The sequence below is a fragment of the Microtus ochrogaster genome, linkage group LG1 (genome assembly GCF_000317375.1).
Source record: "Microtus ochrogaster isolate Prairie Vole_2 linkage group LG1, MicOch1.0, whole genome shotgun sequence".
NCBI lineage: Eukaryota > Metazoa > Chordata > Mammalia > Rodentia > Cricetidae > Microtus > Microtus ochrogaster.
The window spans coordinates 10956443-10979798 of NC_022027.1; the positions used below are offsets into that span (position 1 = coordinate 10956443).

Genomic DNA, 23356 nt, shown 5'->3' on the forward strand with positions numbered 1-23356 from the left:
AAAAAAAATAATAATGCCCTCAATGAGGTGGCTCCCAACTACTGTCAGTTTAGCTCTAGAGGGTCCAGTGGCTTCTTCTGGCCTCCTTGAGCACTGGATGTGCTCACACGTGCCACGTGCACACACTCACGAACTAAAAAATAAATCTACAAAAAAACTGTTTTCTAAAATCAGAATGATTCTATATAAAGATCAGAGATTATTCAAGTAAATGCCTAGAAGCTGAGCTCATTTCTAAGCAGAACTTGAGTGTTGTTAATAAATCTGAACAGTGACTGACATACACCAGGCTTTTGTTAAACACACGCTGGCTAAATGAACGTGAACAAAGGCGGCATGTTTGAAAGCGTAAGCCAAGCTCACAAGGAAGAGTCTGATACATTGTAAAACAAGATGCTTACTCAACCCAGTTAGTATTGCACATCAATTGTTTATTAAATGTTGAGTCACACCGAACAAGCTGACTGCCATAGATATAGTCTGAAGGTAAGGCCAAAGACTACCCTGGAAAATAAAACAAGCCTTGCCTGCCACCAATGACTTTCTGAACACAAAGACATCTTATTATCAACAAAAATCACAGCCAAACACAGAACAAAAGCTAGAGCCCCTGGCATCAGCTTTGCACACAGAAAACATTTCTCCTGGGATAAAACAGAAAATATGTCTTCATTGACAAGCCACTGAAAAGTCAATCGCAGGTTTCTGGTTAATTTTGGAGACAGACACGAGGCCACATATATCCATGATTTCACGAAGGCAGGGTAGTGATTGTTTTTCTCTCATTCCACTTTGGAGTGTACTGCTTTTCAACTTTTGATCTCTACAGGGGAAAAAAAAATAGCACGAATTTAGCAGCTAACTTAGAAAACCAAGAGAGCAGCAGCGTAGTAGCTCAGTGGTGGTGCACCTGCCTAGAAGGCACAAGATCCTGGTTCCATTCCCGGTACCACAAAAAAGAAAAGAAAATAATAAAAAGAAGAGACTTGTGTACTTTTAAATTGAGTACGAAGAAGGAATATGCTATCTCTGCAGTGAAACAATACAATCAATAGTTTTAACTCAAAAATTTAGGCGGGGCAGTGGTAGCACACACCTTTAATCCCAGCACTTGGGAGGCAGAGGCAGGCGGATCTCTGAATTTGAGGTCAGCCTGGTCTACAGCAAGAATTACAAGACAGGCAGAACTACACAGAGAAACCCTGTCCTGAAAAACAAACAAACAAACACACAAACAAAATGTTTATGTTGCCAGTCCAAGATGTGTAATAATAGCTATCACTACAACTGTGCTGTCTGCCACGCTCTCCCCTCTGTAAGCAGCCTGGAGGCTTTGCCCTTCTTTAACATCACAATTTTGATCTTGCCTGCCCGAGTCAATCAGTCACGTGACAGTCCCATTTATTGTTATCCTGTATCAAAAGCTTATTCTGATAGCTGCTTTGGTTAAAGCTGTTTGGGGGGAGTCTGAGGGGAAAGCATAGAGCATCTCTACTTCGCCGTGTGTATCGTCACAGAAGTGAATACAAATTCACTCTATGGAATCGTTATGCATAGCATTGTTTCTGCATCTCTCGATTGAACAGTGCTACAGCTTTCTCTTCCTTGCTTTACAGTGGAGCCCAGCCCCACAGCACCGAGTGGCCAAGCTGGAACTGAGCTGGAATCCTGCGGCCAGGAGGACAGCATGTTCCTGGCATAGCTGCTTACCTGCAGCGGCTCTGCTTTCACTCCTTCTGGGCTCTCAGCACGCTGCTTGCCAGCTCTCGGATGTGTTCCCAGGCCAGCTGCACGTGGGAAGACTCCACCGTGCGAGAGCACACGGCGAAGCGTAGCACGAACTTGTCTCGGAGACGGCACGGTACCAAGTGGATTTTTTTGGCGCTGTTTATTCTTTGTAAAAGAGTTTCATTCAGCTCGTTGGAGCCCTGGGGTAATTAGAAAGCAGATCCACCATATGACACAAAGTCTGGTAGATAACAAAGAAACCATCTTTACTTCTCATTTTCTATGTAAGAGGCCAGAGAGCTTGATGACATAACTAACACAGGCTAATGGAACTTATGGGATTGCTTCTCCCTGTGACCCCATTTCTCTAGGATCTGTGTTATCAGAAATTAACCTTCCCATCCTCCAGTTTAGTTTAAGAGAGATGAAGGTCGCTAGAGGTATTGTCAGCACAAACAGGTGATCGTAAACAACAGAACCGAATAGAGAACTTGGACCCGGCAGCAGGTCTCAACAGCGGAGACCCTGGAACACCACAGTCAAGCTGGTGTGAGAATATGCAAAGGACATCTGTAAGCGCAGGAACAGGGGGTCTAGGATGATCTCTATACAACCTCTCTAGAAAGAAAATTGTCAGCTAGCTGGGGACGGAGAGGCCAGAGTCCTCCACTCCCAATGACTGACCAGAGATAAGAAGGCCTTATCAGCCAACACACAGAAAACCTTCGCTTTCCATTAGGGCCCCAAGTAGATAGGCTGGTAGCTGTTCTTTACCTAGCCCTTCACTCCTCTGTGTATGTTGTCATGAAATGGCTCCCCATCCGCTAAGCCTTTCTGTCTAGCAAAATATAGAAGAGGGCTTGTCACGGGCTTCACTCTGGAGTTCTAAGACCCTTGCAGGGCTGGACCATTTATTCTGGACATTAAGGGTCAAGGTGTAAGAGGATGCATGGGAAGGAAAGTGTCCCCTCTACCTCAACAATGGTAACTGAACACCTTCTGGATACAGAAAACTGCTCTTCGCCTTGGACAGATTCACACACCTCTAGCTGTGGGTCTGAGTTTGACAACCAAGAAAATCTTAAGTGCACAGTGAAGGAACTACAGGCTATTCAGACTGTTGGTGTAAGTGCCATGTCTGGACAATGGGGTCTTACTCAAGGACAATGGAGACATGAGACGATAACACAGACAACAAAAACCAAGTAGTTAGGGAAAAGTTGAGTACCATTTTCAATTGGTTTGGGTTAGACAGGACTTCCATCAAGTAGGAGCAGAAGGCAAACAGAAATGATTAGAGAAGCAATAATGAAAAAGGCAAGAGTAAGCCAAGGAAGATTAGAGGAGTCTGGCCAGGGAGAAAGGAGCAACTATGTGATTGTGAGGTCACATACTTTATGTTCAATAAGGGGCCACAGGACCAGAAATACAGCTTAGTGGCAGAGCACTTGCCTAGCACATGTGAGGCCCGGGTTCAAATCCCCGGTGACACAGAAATGGATATTGAAGAGTGGATGCTATTGTTAGCCAGCATAGTGGTTCATGCCTGTAACCTTACCCCTTGAGAGATGAAGATGAGAGAATCAGTTCAAGATATTCCTTTACTACACAGTCATTGTGAGGGTAGCCTGGGCTACACGAGATCCTGTCTCAATGAGTAAGTAGCCACAATACATTCTGGTTGAAGCCATCAAAGATGATGAAGATTGAAAACTCAAACTGGAGAAAATAAGGACAAGCAGAAAAATTACACTGTGCAGTTATATAGGCAGAAAAGGAATAGCATTTGGCTAATGTGCTTCTTTAAGGAGAAAGGTGTAAGCCGGGAGGTGGTGCACATGCCTTTGATCCCAGCACTAGAGAGGCAGAGGAAGGTGGATATCTGAGTTTGAGGCCAGCCTGGTCTTCAGAAGCGAGTTCCAGGATAACCAGGGCTAAAAAGAGAAACGCTGTCTCAAAAAACAAAAAATGAACAGAAGGAAGGAGGGAAGAAAGGAAGGAAGAAAGAAAGAAAAAGGAAAAAGAGAAAGCAAATGTGTAATCCTGGGAAGAAGACAACAAAGAGGGTTTTGCATGTGAGGGCTGTACACACTACCAGGCAAGTAAGAAGGAGCAGAAGAAACTCAGGTAAAGTGTATTTGGTATCAATCTTAAATTATACATACCCAGTAATAATCTCAGCCTTGACAACGTCATGTCAAGACTGAAAACAAAAGGCATTATTATATAGAGGTCTTTGGGGAAGACAAACATGCTCACAGCCCTGTAGTTAAAAGTAAATGACACCTCAATAAAACAATTAAAATAGAAGCATCCTACAAAACTGAAAAGATCCTATAGCAACATCCTACAGCAATGAAAATAAATACCTACTTGAGGGACAAAGAAGTCAACACTATGCCAACACCAATGTTGGTAGACCTGCCACATCTCATGGTCCACATGCCAAACTCCAGGGGCATGGATACCTTGAGGCATCCCATGTGTGTAGGCTACACATCTCCCCTAGACATTCCATTTCATACTTTCAGAGAGCATGGGGCTCCACTCTACCTCTCTCATCACAACACTAGTGCTTGCTGCTTCTAGGATTTCCCAGGGTTTGGAGTTCATCTTAAACTCTAAGAATCAAGATGAGGGGAGGAGATAGGACATGGAGGTGAAGCATCATGAAACGGATGTATCCCAGACTGCTCCTTCTTATGATTGCTGTCTAGACTTGGACAACGAGGCCTCCTGGCAAGACCTATCAGAAACTTCCAGTTGAGTGTCGTGGCATGCATCTGGGGGGATTGCAAGTTTCAGGGCAGCCTGAGTAACATCATGAGTTCCTTGTCTCTTATTTTTTGAAAAAAGGAGGGAGGGTGGATGGAGGCAGGGACTGTGGATGTAGCGTAGTGTAGGCTTGTCTAGTATGTGTGAAGTTCTGGGTTCCACCGTAGCACTGTAAAAAGGAGAAGAGGAAAGAGAAGAGGAAGAAAACAAAACATAAAACTGTTGGCCTATTAAAAGGCAGTTCTGTAATGGCCAGAGCATCTGGCTTCGTTTATAAGCCAGTGATGAGCAGGGGCCTTTTGAGTAACGTGGCTGTGTCAGTCTCTGCAAAGATAGCTTACTCCCTTGCCGGTCTTGGCAGGCTTCCCTCACAAAGTGAACACACAACCCAGGTGCCCCCTCTGTGCAGGAATCTTGCCGAGGTATATATAGCCAGATGACTGAGATCGTGAGGCTTGTTTATCTAACCAGTTCCCAGATGTGCTGATGCTGTGTGTCCACAGGTGACCTGGTTCCTGAGGCCACAGACAGCTCAGCAGAGGAGTACAGTTCCAGAGGTATTGGATGGACTCTTGGCCTTGGGTCAAGAGGAAAGCATCCAATCACATCTGAGGAAACTGGGCAACAAGTCCACAGAGGAGAGTCTACGGGACCAGTCAGCCAGCCAGCACCGCCTGCTAAGCACCGCGGGTCATGTTCTGTAGACCTTGGCAACTGGTATACAACTTTGTATGTGGATGTCATGAATAATACTTTATCTCATTCAGTGGAAACAAAGATGTCTGAAATCGGCATAACATACCTTTAACCGGAAGCAGACCAGCCCAAGAATGACTTCCGTGCAGATCTCAAAGCGAGGGTCCTGCCGTACCAGAGACTCAAACTCATGAGACAGTGCCACGTGCTAGAAGCAGAGAAGGAAAACTTGCTGCCTTTCTCACCACAACTTCAGCCTAACCCTGGCCTCCCAGCACCTCACAGGACTGTACATCTGTTATTCATTCACATCTTCTGATCACAAGCCTGTCCCCCTCACCAGCATTTCCCATACCGGTCAGGAGGAAGCTCATCTGCCCTAAACTACAAGGTACGTCACAGTTCCCTCAGAAAAACACTCATTATCTTCTGTCCACGGATCTATGTTTCCACCCCCGTTTCTTTAATAATTTTATAGTAAACATCATAAGGAAGTTGTTGAAGATTTTAGAAGAAAGAAAGGCTACATCCAGTTGCCTTGCCTTCCTCGTGATAGCCTAAAATGTTGTGATCCAGGGGTTTTACTTTACTAATTTGCAGATAGTAAACTGAGACTCAGAAAGAACAAGTGTCATAACCAAGGCCTGATGGCTATGCCTTGGCTCAGATGGGACTCCTCACAGCAGCCGCTTAAGACTGGGACGTCACTTCCATAACAGGTTGGGCTGTGGTCTCAGCCTGATACAATGGCTGCCATATTCAAGAGCTATGTGCTCTCTGGCACGGTGGTGCACAGCTTTAATCATGGCACCCAGGAGACCGAGGTAGGCAGACCTCTATGAGTCTGAGGCCGACCTGGTCTACATACTGAGCCTCAGGACAACCAATGCTGCATAGTGGGACCTTATCTCCTAAATAAAAAAATTAAGTTTTGTGCTCACATTGAACACATAAGCCTATTTAATCTCTAGATGTTTATAGAACTCGAACGCTGATTAAAACCACGTACGAACTGCAGAGAACACACTCGATCACTGTCCGTGTGCACGGCTAGCTAATTGGAACCTGCTGGCACCCAGCTCTAGCTGCCACAGGGTCGAAGCTTTAGAGGAGCTGAAGCACACAAGGCTTGTTGGGACTGAAACACCCGTTGAAGCGACTGTTCCTAGTCGTCTCGCCAGGGGGCACCAAAGATTCAGGACTAAAGCTATCTTCTATTAGCTCAGGCCTAGGAAGGCCAGTTTTGACCGGTCTTCTGTCTCTTGTTAGGGCAGGATTTAGGCCTTTCCAGAAAGAGGTGTGGTGTGTTTTTAACCTGGCACAGCCTAATCTCAGCGAGTTGTCCTGAACTAAAAGTCATCGTCACCTTGGACTGATAAACCACTCTGGGACTTTTTCTCATTACACCAAGTTGACTCACTAGGATCAGGGATCCTAGAAATCCGCACACACCCTTGGTTTCTAGTTCTTTCCCCCCACGTAGCCTCTCACAGTGCTCAATGCCTGCAGACATTTCCTCACAACGGTTTTTGTGATCTGACGGATGCCGATTTGTAGCACGTGACGAGCACCCTGGAAATAAATGCTGTTCTGCACCCTTGTCACAGAAGAGGAGCCTGGAGACATTCGGCCCCTGCCTTTGGCTGCACATCTGGTGATGTAGTGGGTACTGGGACTTAAGGGGAAAGCTGTCACCACCCCAGGCTGGAAGCCACAGGCATGCTTGCCTCATCAAATTGATGCTGTGGCTTACAAAGGACTCGGCTGAAGTCAGGGGGCCCTCTGCTTCTGGCTAAACGGGTGAACAAGTCCTGGCTCATATTCAGGCCTCAGCTTCCCCAGCTGTGTGTATGTTGGGGGGAGAAGGGGGGAAGTAGGGTAGTAGGACTTGGAACCAATCAGTGGTTCCACGAAGTCGCTTAGTGCCTATCGTAGTGATCTGCATGGCTTGTTGAAACAAGCTACGTACAGCCCAGGAAGCCTCCTTGAGACGGAGGGAACTAAATCGTATCTATCTCTCCCAACCAACTCGAAAGTTCTCTTAGTTCGGCTTTTAAAAAATTATTTATTTATTTGCTTATCTAATTTATTTTTGGGGGGTAGGGGGAGAAAAACACTGTATTCTCACTACTAGTATTGCTCAGTCAAACTCGCTGTTGACTAGATATGCGGAAAAATAAAATAAAATTTACACAGTGGGTTTAACTAACTTCCTGGAGCTGAAAATCTGTATTCTAATGAAAGTGTCTTAGAAGACACAAAAGGCCCAGTTTGTGAATGCCCTAACCTTGAAATCCCAAACTACGCCCTGATTCCAAAATTAGGCTTTAGATGCTGTTTCAGACAACAACAGACCACATATCCCTCTGTCCCCAAAGGCCTGTGTGTGCTAGGAAACTATCTATCTCAGCTTGTATATAAAAATTCCGGTGTCTTCATGTTTAGGGAAACAGGGAAGCGCCTCACGATGGATTTCTCAGAACGTCCCCATTGTTAGTGTATGATGGCGTTGCTCACTAAGACCCTTGAATTCATTTCTGAGTCTAAGACCATTACAACAGTACTCAGATAAACAAAGAAAGCAGTTGGTCACCTTGCGGATGTAGGCCTGCAGTCCCTTGACGCCATACATTCTGAAAACAAACCACATTTTCAGAGAGCGAAACCTCCGCCCCAGTGGGATCTGCCAGTGCTGCAGCAAAATATAAAGAACACGTCAGTGAGAGAGAGGCGTGTTAGTAGCCAGGCTCCTTTTCAACTCCTCCGTTGGCCAGTTTCTTCTGGATGCTGTGGTTTTCACAGAATGCCCATTTCCCAGCCCGGATGGCAAAGACCTTGATGTGTGTGTTGAAGAGAGGAGAGGCAGGAACCATTTTCTCATCCTGTGGAGATGCGGACAGAAGCCCTGGTTGGGAGGTCCTGATGTTTATTAGGCTCACCAGACAGACCAAGTACATGCCAAAGAAGGTACTAGATTAAGAAATAGAAGAGAGTGGTCCTTCCCTAGGGAGCTTCCATGGGGGCAGGGGGTCATCCGGGCAGAGGGGGGGGTGCCGAGCCCCTTGTGTGTCTGCCTTTCTCTGCCTGGATGCTCTGAATCTGCACTCTGAAGCAGTGTCAGCTCCTTTGTCTCCCTGACCTCTGGGAGTGACCCCAATACCCTTTCACCAAAGAAGCCTTCCTCTGCTTCTCCGAGCTCTCCCAGACGGTCAGCTGACTGGCTGTTCACACTGGCTCCTCACATTCTTCTTGATGGTGATGGATGAGGGTTGGAAATGCAATAAAAGCACGTAGGGAAGGACAGGGATGAGACACAGGCCAGTCGGGAGGACGGCCTTGCACCACTTCCTGGCTTTCTTTGAAATTCTCTACTTGAGCTTATAAAGGGCAGGCTGGGGGAGGGGAGCCCTTTGCTTCTTGTCCCTCAGCTCTGGCTCTGGCTCTGGCTCCCTGCTAGACTGGGAGATGCTGAGATGTTGTTCTGGTTAGGGAGAGCACTCTAAACTCCACTGCTGTCTGCCACCGGAGATACAAGTCACAGTTAGCCTCAAGTCAGGGTTTCTCGAGAAATAAAGATTGTTTTTTGTTTTTTGTTTTTTGTTTTTTTTAAAAAAAAAAAAAATACAGTTGTTTCTCCCTTAATCAGGGGGTGAGTTACAAAATCTCTCCTCTGTAGATAGATGGAATTTGGGACAACACCAAAGGTATATGTGCTGTTTTTCTTAGACATTTATGCCTATGGTGTAATTCCTTTTGTTTGGTTGGCTCTTTGAGACAGAGTCACATTATGTAGCCCGGGCTGATATGGACTCACTTGGTAGGCTAAGTTGGCCTCAAACTCATAGAGATCCTCGTAATCCTGCCTCCAGAATGCTAGGGATTAAAGGTGTGCACCCTCATGTATGACTTTACTTCTTATTTTAATTCCTTACTATTGAATTTTTTCCATTTATTTATTTATTCATTCATTTATTTATTTTGAAGGAGGTCATTTGAGACAGGGTTTCTTTGTGTAGCTCTGACTGTCCTGGAACTCACTCTGTAGACCAGGCTGGCCTCAAACTCACAGAGATCCACCTACTTCTGCTTCCTACGTGCTAGGATTAAAGGCCTGTGCCACCACCCACCATCTGGCTTGAACTATCTATCTCTCTCTCTCTTTTGATTTTTCAAGACAGGGTTTCTCTGTGTAACAGCCCAATTTGTTCTGGAACTAGCTCTGTAGACCAGGCTGGCCTTGAACTCACAGAGATCTGCCTGCCTCTGCACCCCAAGTCCTGGGACTTAAGGCATGTACCACCAGTGACTGGATTGAACTATTTCTTGATGAAGGCTCTGCCTTTCCTGAGTTACTATGGAGTAGGCACACAATTACCATGCATATAAAATAAAAATGGAACAATGAGGCCACAGGATGTGCAAAATTTGTGGTTTTTTTTATTCTTCTTTAAATTTTGCCTCTGCACGGTTTAAGTATCATTTGGGGAAAAGCAGAGATCTGACCCCGTTCCAAGTTCACTTAAAATAATGGAGGCTATGCTGACGATCGCTCACAGACTTGCCAAACTCCGGTTAGCGAAGATTGGGAGCTCTTTCTCAAAAGTCTGGCATTGTACTCCCACGAAGGCAATGCAAATCCAAAGCCCACGGCAGTGTCAGGATGAAGAGACTGGGAATAATCTTCCCCTCAAACTATTTATTAATATTATTCTCAAACTATCCCTTAACTAATGCTTTCTAAAAGGTAATTTGGATCCTAAATGAGGATTGTGTACACACAGTTAAATAAGATGAACTATACCCATATCTACATATGTCCTGGATTTTCTCCCATGGACAAGTTTCTCTGAAACTCTGTCCTGGGGGAGCTGTAATGAAGATTCCCTGGTGACCTGCACCTGCCAGCTTGCAGCTGTCACCAGAAGCGGGAAGGGTACTCTCTGTCTATGAGAGGTAATCCTGCTACCTTATTATCAGTGGCTGACATACTGCCCCAAGAATTTAGACACACTACTTCGGACAAGATGCTTTGATAATGTCCTGTGCTCACCACGCACACCCGCCTCTCCACCCAGCAAATGAGCCGGGTCATTTCTTGAGTCTGAGAAAGGGCAGATGCAGAGGGCCCCTCGTGTTCCGAGAGCGGCAACAGATGCAGTGGGCCCCCTTCATGTTCCCGGCCTGCTTGGCTTCTATTCTTGGAAGGAGCCTCCCAGCATTACTTGCGGTTCCAAATTCCTTTCCAGAGTAAAGCTGGGACAACCTGGTGTTTTCAAACTCCAGAAAACATTTGTGGCAAATAAAAAAAAAGGAGAAAGAAGTAAAGCAAGTCGAAGAGAGGCTGCCAAGGCGACAATCTCCTGTCCAAGAATCTGGCTCTTCCCTAACTCTGTTCTAGTACTCTTTAGGGTGCTGCCCCAAGCACACCACAGAAGGCAAAAAAGAAGGCCATGGGCTATGAGGACAGACTCTTGCAGGAGCTAACGTCAAATCTTCTTCCATTGTCTTAGAAGGCAGTTGGGGCTATGCCTTCTAAACTGGGACCTCTGATGGACTTGGCAGAGCTGCTTACCACCAAGCCACCTAATATGTCTGCTGGAGCACACTTAGGAAGTGCCTCTTGTAGACTTCCGCTCAGGAGGTGGGAACGCAGCAACCCCAGTAGAAACCCCCTGTCACTTGCTCAGTTTGGATTACAAAGGACAAAACCACCTACTTACCCTGTAGTCAGTGATGAGTCCTGGAGAAAAGAGAAAGACAAAGAGCAGCCATTAGAGAGGGAGATGTAATAAGTGATGTCTTCTGGGGCAGACAAGAAACTACCCATGGACCGGCTAAGGCCATGCTTCCTTTGTGGCTCAAGGTAACAGATTCAAGGGAAGTCCCTGAGAGCAGGATGCCCTGGGCACATTTGGAAGGCTGCATTATTAATGGCACTGGTGATACAGAAAAATGCTTCAAATAATAAGCCAGGTGGGGGGATGTAGTTCACGGGTGTTGGCTGGCATCTGGTTTTGTGAATATACTCTTAGTCAAATTCCTCATCCTGGACTCAGTGTCCCCAGTTGGTCATGAAAAGGTGTTTTGTACTCTGGTGCCTAGAACCCTAGATCCCAGGACAGTGTGAAGAAGGCCAGTGGGGAGTTACAAATCAGTGTCCTAGACAGAGACTAGGGAGGAATGTTGAAAGGCTGTACAGCTGGGCACAATCTCCTCCATGAACACAGGCTAGGCAAAGCAGGCTACAGTTTGTAAGGGTCCCTACTTTTTAGGCAATAGTCACTACAGCATGGCCGTTTCTAATATACCCAGCATCCACTGCGCAGGAGGATTCGCATCCTATTTACAGGGCATCTAAAGCTGTTACCTGACTTCCATCCGGCCTCAGGAAAGTCTAGGTAAAAGTGGCTGTGTCGGGGGCCATGCATAGCAGTTTCAGTCTATCTTCTGAATAACTCTGAGACAGAGCTTGCATTTTACACGGGGTCCTCAGCTCCCACCCCACACTCTGACCTTTTCTTCGGAGCCTCTTGTCAGTAACGGAGCTATTAAACAAACCCAGAGGCGGTAGCGCGGTGTCAAAAATAACCCGATAGTGACTCACAAAGGCCCAAGGTACCTGGTAAGAGCTCCATGACTCATAAGTGACAATGAGGGGATGACATTTTCCTCCTCGGAGTGTTTATGTCTGAGCCATCTGATAGAGTCCCGCTAGCACATTCGGCTACTTTAATCAAGTTGTTGTGTGAAACCAAAGGAAATTGAAAAGGTGGTTCTGCCAGATGAGCCATCTCTCAAGTGCCGTCCACTCACTGGGGGGTCGTGGCTGCCATGTGGAAAGCTTCCATGGGTGAAAATCTGCTTCTTCGTGAGTCTGTTTCACTGGGGAGGAGTGAGGACTGGCCTCTGCGCCTGAGCTCCTTGTCCAATCACTTAGTGCCAGCAGAAGCAATGGCCGACTCGTCCCCTCACCCAGCAAGCTTCTATGGCTATGGCTGTATCCACACTGCGGACTGCTTAATGTGCCTCTCTAAACCCTCGTAATTTAATTCGGTGTGGGCAGCTTTTAAATGGAACATTAAAGCAATCAAATCAGGCAATGCTTAAAACTGTGAGAAATACAATATATTGACAATTGTGGTTTGAATGGCAAATGCCTCCCAAGGACTCATAGAGTTGACCACTTGGTCCCGAGCTGGTAGTGGTGTTTGGAGAGGTTATGGAACCTTTGGGAGGCAGAGCCTTCCTTGCCGGAGGAAGTACAAAACTGAGGGCAGGCTTTGTGGATTTATAGCTTGAGCCCACTTCCTATCCCCCCCCCCCTGCTCCTTATGGGGGGATGAAATGTGACGAGCTATCTTTCTGTTCCTGTTGAGCCTTGCCTGTTGTCAGGCCTTTTTCTCACCACCATAGACTCTCTCCCTCTGGAACTGTGAGCCACAGTTAACCCATTTCTCTTCTAAGTTTCTTTTGTTCGTGATATGTTCTCATGGTAACAGAAAAATAACTAACACAGAAATATTTGCATTTGGAAGGCTGAGTTAGAAAATCTAATTTAGCATTGATTCTTTTCTACTTTGCAAAATGGGTCTTTATTAACACAGATTATATGTGAAAAGCCTACTTAATGAGAGCAATCATTTTCCCTTTTCCGTCAACAGAAGCCAACATTTTCTGTTATATAAAAACCTCAGGCTGGAGATACAGGATCAGTTGGTAGAGGGTTTACTTAGCATGCAAGAAAACCTAGATTTGAGCCTCAGAATCATAAACTGGGTGTGGAGACACATTTCTGTAACCCCAACTCTAGGGGGGAAGTGTAGAGGCAAGACCATCCTTGGCTACACGGTGGAGTAGAACTACTTGTCAGGGAAATCTGGACTTCCACTCTCTTGGAGTTCCTCAGACCCAAGCCTACCCTGACTCATGATTTCGTACTGGGGGCTGTGGCCTACAAGGAAGGATAATAGTCACATAGAATGTAGTACTTCATGTTTTATAAGAATTCGGCTGCGTTGTTTACCAGGGTTTGATGAGGAGACACTGGCAGAACTTCCCCTCTCTCTCTTTGTCTCAGAGAGAGAACGTTCTGCAGTACTATGGCCCCTGCTATGATTTCAGCAGATCACAGCCTGCGGTGGTGCTATTGGGGGATGCTTCAGAGCCTCAAGAAGCAGGGCCTACCGGGCTGCATTTGGATCACTGAGGATGTACATTCAAAACGAATTGTGATCACCCACCGTTTTTCTCTTCCTCTACTCTCCCCTCTTCTCCCCACCTCTGATGGATGAATATGCCACAGTGAGCACTTACTTTACTATGGGATGCATTTATCTAATTATTCTTTAACAATAAAAACTCCGGAGTCAGATATGGGGTAAGAAGCTGAAAAATGAGAGAAGCGGTGGAATAGTGATCGATGATCTCTCTCTCTCTCTCTCTCTCTCTCTCTCTCTCTCTCTCTCTCTCTCAAGGCCTGGGGACTCTCTCTAAGTCCCACCCTACTACTTCCAGTGTCTCTCGTTCTGTCCTCGGTCCCCCAAAATCTCTCTGCTTAATTTCGATTCACTAGTTCCTAGCTCTGTCCTCTGATTCAAAGCAAATTTTATAGGCGGTTTTGAGAGCATCAGAACACAATCGAAATATCACAGAACAACTGTTTGTTCCTGCCAGGGTGTGCTTCTCTCACGAAGGCCCAACTCTACGGGGCTGTCTCGGACTTGAGCTTCTAGAAATATGAGTTAAGTGCCTCAGGCATCCCACAGTCGGAACAGGAGGCTCACTTATACAGTCATCGTGGCTCAAACACCTCATTGTGCCTGCTTTCTGTCATGGTCTCTGGAAAGGACATGGCTAAATTAGAGGCCACCCCCTGTAACTGTGGGCCTCCTGCTATGGCTTCTGAGAGAAGTCTGTGTGCACGTTCCCACTACTGTTCACGGCGTGCTGGTGCGGACACCGAGCCTCCTTAGCCACGGCGCCATCAGAGCCAGGCACAGAACACAGAACCAAATGCCGGAGAGTGCATTGGTGCACAGGCCCCCCGACTTAAGTTTTCGCTGTCTTTTCTCTCCATTCCCCTTCTCTACCCAGCCCTCTTCCTTGCCTCTTGTGACCGTCTTCGTGGTATTGATTGATGCTGTGGAACTCCTGTTTAGGATCGACAGCAGCCCCGTTACTATTGTGTTTTCTTTCTTGGAAGACTTGCCTGTGCCTGTACTGCGGCCAGGCCGGTGGCCGCTCTCCTCCTGTCCCTGCCCCCACACTGTGTAACTCGACGCTTCGAGGGTGAAAAGGAGCCTCTGCTAGAGAAATGCAGCCGCTGCCCTCAACACAGTGTAGGGAGAGTTGTGAGGGTAATACCGGGGCAGCATGGAACCCCTCAAGCCCCAAGGAAGGCGCATTGCCAGCGCAGCACGCAAGAACACAAAACCCTGACCAGGCAGCAGAGGTGGACAGGCCTCTCACCTGAGTCCTGATGGCTGTGCTTCAGATAAACAGGGTCCATTTTGAAGGCGCCTGTTAAGTCAGTTCTCTTTTTCACCCTGATTTGAAAGAACAAAAGACAGGGCCTCTAAATCACAGCAGGAATAAAAATATTCTAGAGACATTTGCACCCTTCCCTTTGGCTATCAGACTGTTAAGAACACCGATTGGAATTTCCCCAGGAATCTCGTGCTGGGAAAAGGAAAAGGATAGAAGCCAGGGCCAGCCAGAGGGTAACTTGTCTCCCAGAAACAGGTTTCACTGAGTTCTGAGGACTTGTCAGGCCACTTTTGTAGGGGGACAGTGGAGCCAGGGCCATGATGGGCTGGACCACACATTGACCAGGGCTGCTTAGTTATGCAGATCCCTTGCTCTTTAGTTAAACCTGATTTCCATGTCAGTACCCAGAAAAGGAGGGTGGAAGTGTCGCTGGGCCTCTTTTTGTTTCTCTTCGCAGTGTGGCACACTGAAGAAATCCTTTTTTTTTCTGTTTAACATTACTATGCCTCTTAATTGGCATATTGAGGGTAGGTGGGCAAGCCTAGCTTGTTAGAGCTGCCGGAGTCCAGGCTCTGGCCCTAACAACTCAGGGGGCACACCTTGCCGGACAGACAGCACCACACTGGGCTCTCCACTGTACTGGCTTCCATGGTCTCACATTTTGTATGGGGCCTTTGATTTCCAGCAATCGGTAGGGTTTCACTGTGGCTTTCTATGTGTGGATTTCAGCCCTGTTTTTTTTTTTGTTTTGTTTTTTTTTTTCTGCTATTGGTGATCAAGTCCAGGGCCTCGTTCATTCTAAGCAAGTGCTTTAATACAAACAGCTGGCTACACCACTAGCTCATCACTATGATTGGCCTTCATTTGCATTTCTGATAATGGATGGAATTGATTACTTTCTACTAAAGAGGCCTTGTGTTGGACACTGCATGTAAGCAGTACACATGTGCATCGCGCACACACACACAATATAAATTAATAACTAATAAGCAAGCAAATAAATAAATAAATCTTTAAAAAATACAAACTTAGGGCCAGGCATAGTGTCATGTGCCTTTAGTTTTGTCCTGCAGGGGTACTGAATTTTACCTAACGCCTTTCCTGAACCTGATGGGATAACTCTGTTTCTCATTTTTCTTTAGCATGACAAACGACGTTTTCAAATCTCCTAATGTTCTAACACACACACACGTGTGTGGGGTACACGCGGTCTGGTCCATTATGCTATTTTGTTAAGCACCACTGTGTCTTACTAACATCCTACTTAGAATTCAAACTTTTAAGTTTGCGGGGTTATCCTATGTTTTTCTTTCAGGGCTTCTCACCTAAATTTGGAATCGAGCCGAAACTAACATGGTGACATAAGAGACATTTGCTGTTCCCTATGAACTAATTGCATTTGTACTTGGAACGACAACCCCCCTGATAGACCGCAGAAGGGCCAAATTTGATTGCATTACAGACATAGTGTGCGAGTTTTCTATTTATTCTTAAGTCAGTTGTGGAGGGAAAAAAAAGTTTTCGTAGGATTGTATGTGTAGCTGTGGATGTTCTTGACATGACTTCTTCATTTGTGGTGCTGGGGAAGGAATCCAGGGCCTCCATGTGCTGACGGGGAGTCGGGGTTGGGCTGGAGGGAAGTGGGGGTGGGGTGGCAGTTACTGAATCCCAGCCCTTCTTTAATTTCTATTCATCTTTCCTAAGATCGTTTATCTAAGCAGACAGAACAGCAACCCGTATCTGACTTTGCTGGTCGTCCCTGCGGCTCTGATATGGAAGGGATGTTAAGGTCTGAGCAGACCATCTCAGACTTCCTTCCCCGTGAAGGAGCCAGAGCACCAAACGAATGGTAAAAAGCTTAGGCACAAAATAATGAATTCATTAAGAGACGTATTTACTGTGCCTGTAGTGATGGCCAGATCCAGAAACTTCCATTATCTTGTCTATTTCGATATTTGAAGAAATCAACCAAAGTATTTACGTTATGTTATGGGCAAGCCGTTGGAGAAGTCTCGTTGGAGGAAAGAGAGACGCTGCTGTTTTAAAGATTACACACAGAGCGCAAGACAAACAAACACAGAAATCCTACCTCAAACCAAACTATATTTGCTTCTTGTTTTAGTCAAATCTTAAACCGTATCTGTAAAAAATTATTAACCTGGGACTGCTGATCCGTGTCACATTTTGCAGGGTCTGAGGGTCAGGCACCTCAGAACTCTGGTGTTCGCTTACAGGTTTCCTGATGGCCTGTGCTGTGTTTTGACAGGGCAGATCACATTACTGCAATGATATCAGGGCTAGCAAAAGATTTCTTTCTGTTTAGCAGATAGATGTTCAGGACAGTGCAAAAGACCATTGAAAAAGTTCTCAGATTTCATCTTCTGAGTGACTCCCTGTCACCACCTTACGAGGCGCCATCTTCCCCTAAAGCCCTCTGCAAACACTCAGAAGGGAGCGCCCCCCTCCCCAGCATGCTCCACAGAACCCCTCCGTGAAGGCAGCTGGGCAGAGAAAGACAGGATGGGGATGTTATGTCTAGCTAGTGACCTTTTGCCTTCAGGCTGTACTTGCTGGGCTAAAATTCAGGGTCTTTTGTAGTGTTCAGAGAGAAAACACAGTCAACAACTGTTTGAACGAAAGTTGAAACAGAATGGCTGCCTAAGTCTGGCCCTCCCCTTCACCCAAACACAGCCCCTTTCTTCAGCTTCTTCTGGGCCCATGATGAATGACCCCGCTCGGTTCCCTGTGCACATCTCTGCATGGGTCTGTTAGATAACGCGCTGTTTCCTGTATCTGCTCCTCGGCGGCATGCCTCGAAGCGCAGAATTCTGTCTTACTCTTTACTGGGGCCTGCGTTTTAAGACACCAGTCCCCCCAGCCCTGATACAGATCGCTATGCGCCCTTTCATAAGAGAAAAACATTCCCCCCAGCGCCCCTAGCTCTCTCTACCTATCTCTCCGTCGCTCTGAAGGAATCTGTTTTGCTGCACAAGCTGGTTTCAAACTCCAGGCCTGACTGAAGTAAAAGCTCTTATCTCAACTTCCTGAGTAGCTGAGACGGTAGGTGCACGCCACCACGTATTTCTGGATTAAGCCTTAAGCCCTAGCTTCCTTGCCCATAAAACAGGGAGGCAATTCCTAACCCGCAGAGCTATTGAGAGGGTGAGATAAACTGTGAAGTGCTGGAGAAAGAGCAGGCATTGCTCAGAAGGTAAAACTCTTGAGCAAAGCACCCTTATTGCAGTGAATGTCTGACATGGGGTTGTTTGTGGCAAGCCCTTCATCACTTGGAGCAAGGACCGGAGGAGGGTAGAGGAATTCTGTCCATGCAGCCTGAGAACTCTGGTGTGTGCTGCTTCTTGGCAGAAGTCTGTTATTGTCATCCAACTTGACATTGCCTTTCTTCAAGACAAGGTTTGCTTTTCTGGGAACCTCGTACTTGCCTGGGTAGCTGACCCGTAGGGCTGTGTTGAATCTGAAAGCGTGTGCCCTGCCCAGGGATACTCAGCAGTAACCCCTCCTAACGAGGAGAACGACATTTTGAAAAGAAACACATGTCTAGAAAACCACCCATTTTTAAATGTAGTAGCTCATTTGAAACAAATTCAAAACCATCTTCCAACAAGATGATCTGCAACTCTTTCAACCAAATCTGAGCTAGGCGGTGGGTTTGTTCTACCTCAGGGCCTTTGCACAAACTTTTTGACTCCTGCCTGTCCTTTCCCTATTCAGAGGTCTGGTCAAATGTCACTTCCCCAAAGGGCCTTCTCCTGACCTCCCTATCATAAATAACCGACCAGGGAATGAAAGAGCCAATTCATGGTGTCCTGGGCACTTTTTCTTCCTCATGTCAGCTCCCAGGCCCTCATCACCCAAATATCTCTCCTCATCTTTCCCCAAGAATTCCCCTGATAGCATCCTAACCAAAGGCACTGAAGCCACCATTACCTCCATTTTATGTTCTGTCCCCCTCTATGTTATCTAGTTGGGTTTTTATTTTTTTAGCTTACACCAGTTATTATTTTATTTCCTGGCACTCCGTGGCTAAGAGCACTAGAGTATAAAACAATTTTGTTCTTGCTCTAACTTCATAATGCTCAGATTCAAGTGCAACTATATTGAAACAATGAATTTTCTTCTAGCTGCAATCTGAATGTTGACCGAGGTGATTAGAAGTTGTCGGAGACTTTGTGGTCACTAGGTCACGGTGGCGACCTTAATGGAATTACCAAATACCTCTCATAAAAGATCCTAGACAACCTCTCACCCCTTCCACTAGGGGTGGACACACTAAGAAGGGACTGTGTGTGAAGAAACGAGCCCTAAATAACTCTGATATACCGAGTCTACTGTGGCCTTAACCTTAGGCTTTCAACCTCCTCCACAACTGCCAGAAGTAAACTTGTTAGTAATCTACCGAGCCTGTAATATTTCGTTAGAGCGATGTAACTCTACTAACACGCCTGTGATGGTTTGGATACGAGTGCCTCCAAAGGCCCAGAGAGACTGCTCCTCAGCCTGTGGCAGTATTTGGAGTCGGTAGAGCCTTCCAGAGAGGAGGCCTAGCTGGAAATCTTCCAATGGTAAGCTGTGCTCTTTAAGGAAATCATAGGAGCCCAGGCCCTTCCTATCTCTTTGGTGTCTTGGCTGGCTGAGGCACAAAAAGTTTCTACACCATGTGTTTCCTCCATGATATGCTGTCTCACCACAAGCCACAAGGAATGGCACCTATTGACTGTAGACTGAAATCTCTGAAACTGTAAACCCAAACCTTTGTCTTCTTTCTACGTTCATTCGCTTCATTATTTTGTTCTAACAACAGAAGGCAGGATGGCCGAATGGGTAGAGGCGCTCCCCTACAGGCCTGGCAACCTGAGTTCTGTCCTCAAATTCCACAGGATGGCAGGAAATGGCAAACTCCTGAGTGTTGCCCTCTGACTTTTACACACATTCTAAGGCTTGTGCATGCCTGTATAAACAGACACACACACACACACACATACACACACACACACACACACACACACACACACACACACACACACACACACACACACCATACACTAAAATTAATAGATAAAATTTGTAGAAGGTTATTAAAATCTTGGGTAAAAAGACTGACAAAAATGAATTTGCTTTTTATAGCTGTTAAAGGATTGCAGATAAGCTAATAAAACAATAAACCGATTATCTGGTAAACTGGGGGACTTGACATTACTTAAATTGAGTGAGAGATGGGTTCCTTCCCATTTTAAGGTAAAGTATCATCCGTTTAATTACATTATACACTGAGTAATTTTGCAAAGCAAGCATATTGAAAACGTTAACCTTACTTGTTATATGAAAGTCAAACAAAGGTTTCCCCTCTGTTTCTATGGAGTAATTAATCAATTTCTCACTCTGATTTTGTTTTTTTTTTTTTTAGGAAGCAAGTTTTTACTGTCCCTACATCACCTCCAGACATTATTTCTTAAAGCGTCATTATGTGCTACAATATTATTTGATTTTTAAGCTTGTTTCTCTTACTTAAATATAGCCAAAGTGATTACTACTCTGTTACTAAGAATTTCCAGAGAGTTTTAAAGACATGGCTCTTTTATTTGTCCTCAGCAAGTACTTTTAAGCATTTAGGTTGTTTAAACTCAGAGCTAGTCAGAAAGACTGATGATAAAGCTAAGAATAAATACACAGAAGCAAAATAATTAAATATAAGTGCTGCAGTTCCCTTGGATTTGTTGTCCGCTCAGGAGCGATAAGTCAAACGGCAGGTCGGCTGTCTCCACTCTTCCCTCAAGCTAATCTGGGCAGGTCTGCTGTCCCCACTCTTCCCTCTAGCTAATCTGTTGCAACAATACATTCTAGATAAAAGTTTACAGCCCGAGTGAGGTTGAGCAAGAATTCCAACAGAGGTTCTTGAAATGGAAGTGACTGATGAACTAAGTGATTAGATGTGTTTTCTCTGCTCTCACCAGGGCCCTGGATGTGTTCTGGCAGGTAGGCCCCCCCATCTCTGCAGAGCAAGGGTCACCGCGGGCAATGAGTATCTGAACAACAAAGAAACTTACCACATGGCAGAGCAGTCAAAATTCACCAAAAGCCACTTGTGGGGATTAAAGTTAAAGGAATCTGCAAACTGCAGAGGAATAAGAACAAAAAAAAAAAAAAGAAAGAAAGAAAGAAAACAGTCACTGCTCTTTAGGGATAAAGCAAGACCCTGTGCCTTCTAAGAGTTCATTACATACACTAATATCACACACGATTCCCCAGTGCGAGCGTTCAAAGCCCTGGAAATCCAGAATATTTAATGTATAAGTACGATGTCCAGAAAAGACAGATTGGGCCTGCAAATACTTTATGCACACCATTTCTTCAACCACCCAAACTAGCAAAATCCACAGAATTTATGTATCATCGTGAGCCCAGGAAAGAGAAAAAAAATTGTAACTAAATCGACAGTGATTAGACATTCCCTTTTTTATTTAACTGAAGGCTCCTTTGCCAGCCAGACAACAAGATCCTACTTTCCATGTACTTAAGGGTTTTCTGCCTCTATTTGAAAGATGATGTCTAAGTTCCCTGAATTCCTGACAGTCCCCGGTTTCTTGACTGGGGGATCACAGCTAACAGCCGCAGCCTCACAGACCATGTTTTCAGGGCGAAAGTAGGTTTCAGCTACCGACAGCAGCTGACGGCTCCTGGGTTTCAGCTCTGCACACACAAACCCCAGAGCCTCACAAAGGCTGCTTTCTGCCTTTTCCCAAACGCAGGCCCCGGGTTCCCATGTGACTGATGAGAGGCATTGAGTCCTTCTGAATGTCAGGGATTTGGCCTCCGAGCTCAATTTAGATAGAAGCGAGGCTCAGTCTCGCCCAATTTCCTAAAGAGACATTTTTCAAACTTCCCAAGGCTTTGCGGTGGCTCCTCTTTATTTAATTCCAGGGACCCTCACGGAGGAGGCAGCAAAGCCCTAAGGGGCCTGATTGGTGTCAGCGATAGACTTGGGGCCAGCCAAGCAAGCTTCCATATGGACCCAAGCTGGAGGTGCCGATTCATTTCCTCCCAGGTTTCAGAAAAAGTAATTTTGAGAAGGAGACAGGAAATTACAGCAAGTTTCATTTGTTGATAAAAGGAAACAAAAGGTTAAAGAGGAGCATTGTTTGCTGGGGATTTTATTAGTTCCTCCGCTGGGGCTGATCTGTTTAAACTTCTTTCATTACGGTACAGTGATATTTTCCTCCCGCTGACAGAGAGGACGGCCCTTATCTGCAAGGGTCGGGCCACAGCAGGATATTGCAGCCGCTTATCTGACCACGGAGCAGCCAAGCCCTCAGCCAGGCAAGGAGAGAGCGGTACCACTAATGGAGGAAAAATTGCAGCGGCTCCTTGTCCCTATGAGTGCCGCGAAAGCTGTCTACTGTTGATAGGATCTGGCTGCGGTGCCCATCGCTGTGGTGGTCTGTCTGTCCCGCACCCCTCTGTGAAAGGCGAAACTTTGGAGTTGTCGGTTCAGGCCAAAGAAGAGCCCTGGCCGATCAGGAAACCCTAAACCTGGACTCAGCAGCCTTCGGCCTCGGCCTGACTCTGGGAAAGGAGACTCACGGCCCTTCTTCCCTCCACTAGGTTGAAGGACAAACGGGCTGAGTGTCCCTTATCTGAAATGCTTTTTTATATTTAAAAGTATTTGCACGTACAGAGTGAAGCTGATTAGCCATTGGCCCCGAAACTAAACATGAAATATAAGTGTCTGTTGGTTCAGCTTGGAGGTAGTTTTACTCAGTGTTTTTAAAATGTCGATGTATGAAATGAAGCTTCACGATATGGAATTTGCCTCTTTGGCATGAGTGCTTGGAAAGTTTCGGATTTTGGACGTTGGAGTTTGGCTTTGAAATGTCCACATATCATCAAGATTAGTGTTCATTTCTGAGACCCAAACACCCACAAAGCGAGCTGTGGGACATGAAAGGGGTTTGGCATCAGAATCACAGTATCAGAACTTCCCACATGTTAACGCACCCCTCAGTCCTTGGTGGTTTCAACCTCTTTCTGCTTCCTAGGATGGATCTAAGTTTAGCATGTGAGAAACACTCAATAAGGAATTACTGGCTGCCTGTGCGAACGAGTGAGTGCCGCACAGAGAGAAACCACAGCGCGATTTTGTTCATTAAGCAGGAAGGCTAGAGATTATTCTCTCCAAAGATGGGACAATTTGTATTCCGTACCTTTGATGCTCGCTTTTCTGTTATTACAGTCTTATGAGAATCCAAAGTAGTAATTAGAAAATTGATGGGCAAGCCTGATGTGCAAGCAGAAAGAGGCTTAGAGGTAGTTTCCTCAAGCCCTGGTGGAAAGTAGTGAAAACATCTAATGCATGCTCACTTGCTTAAGCAGCAAACTCGTCTTAAACCCTCTAAGTGTGATTAGCACAGCCCCTCCTTAGGAGAAACCCAGGAGGAAATCCATTTTGCGCGTGAGAAGAGGGTACCTGAACTGCCCAAGGTCACATGGTGATTCCAATCCAGGCTAAAGCCTGTGTGCTGATTCTGCTTCCCTTAGAAGGTGGGCTCTCAAGAAACCACGTCTTCCACGAAGAAAGCAATTTTTTCCTGGCTAAGGCACTGGCTCTTCTATTTTAGTATCGCCTTCCTTGGACACACTTCTACACAAGGCCTCT

General features: G+C 45.9%; 1 protein-coding gene across 3 annotated transcripts in view; it reads right to left on the reverse strand.

Moving 5' to 3' along the window:
• Positions 1-423: 423 nt before the first annotated feature.
• The window catches only part of Ddc (dopa decarboxylase), an 80356-nt gene continuing 57423 nt past the window's right edge, over positions 424-23356 (reverse strand). For all 3 annotated transcript variants that reach the window (XM_005359217.2, XM_026784953.1, XM_026784954.1), the window contains exons 9-15: positions 20751-20818; positions 14668-14744; positions 10920-10939; positions 7793-7891; positions 5306-5407; positions 1711-1928; positions 424-823 (exon numbers count right to left, since the gene is read on the reverse strand). In XM_005359217.2, coding sequence (XP_005359274.1) covers positions 1728-1928; positions 5306-5407; positions 7793-7891; positions 10920-10939; positions 14668-14744; positions 20751-20818 — 567 coding nt within the window. In that variant the 3' untranslated portion in view covers positions 424-823; positions 1711-1727. The remainder of the gene's footprint in view (positions 824-1710; positions 1929-5305; positions 5408-7792; positions 7892-10919; positions 10940-14667; positions 14745-20750; positions 20819-23356) is intronic.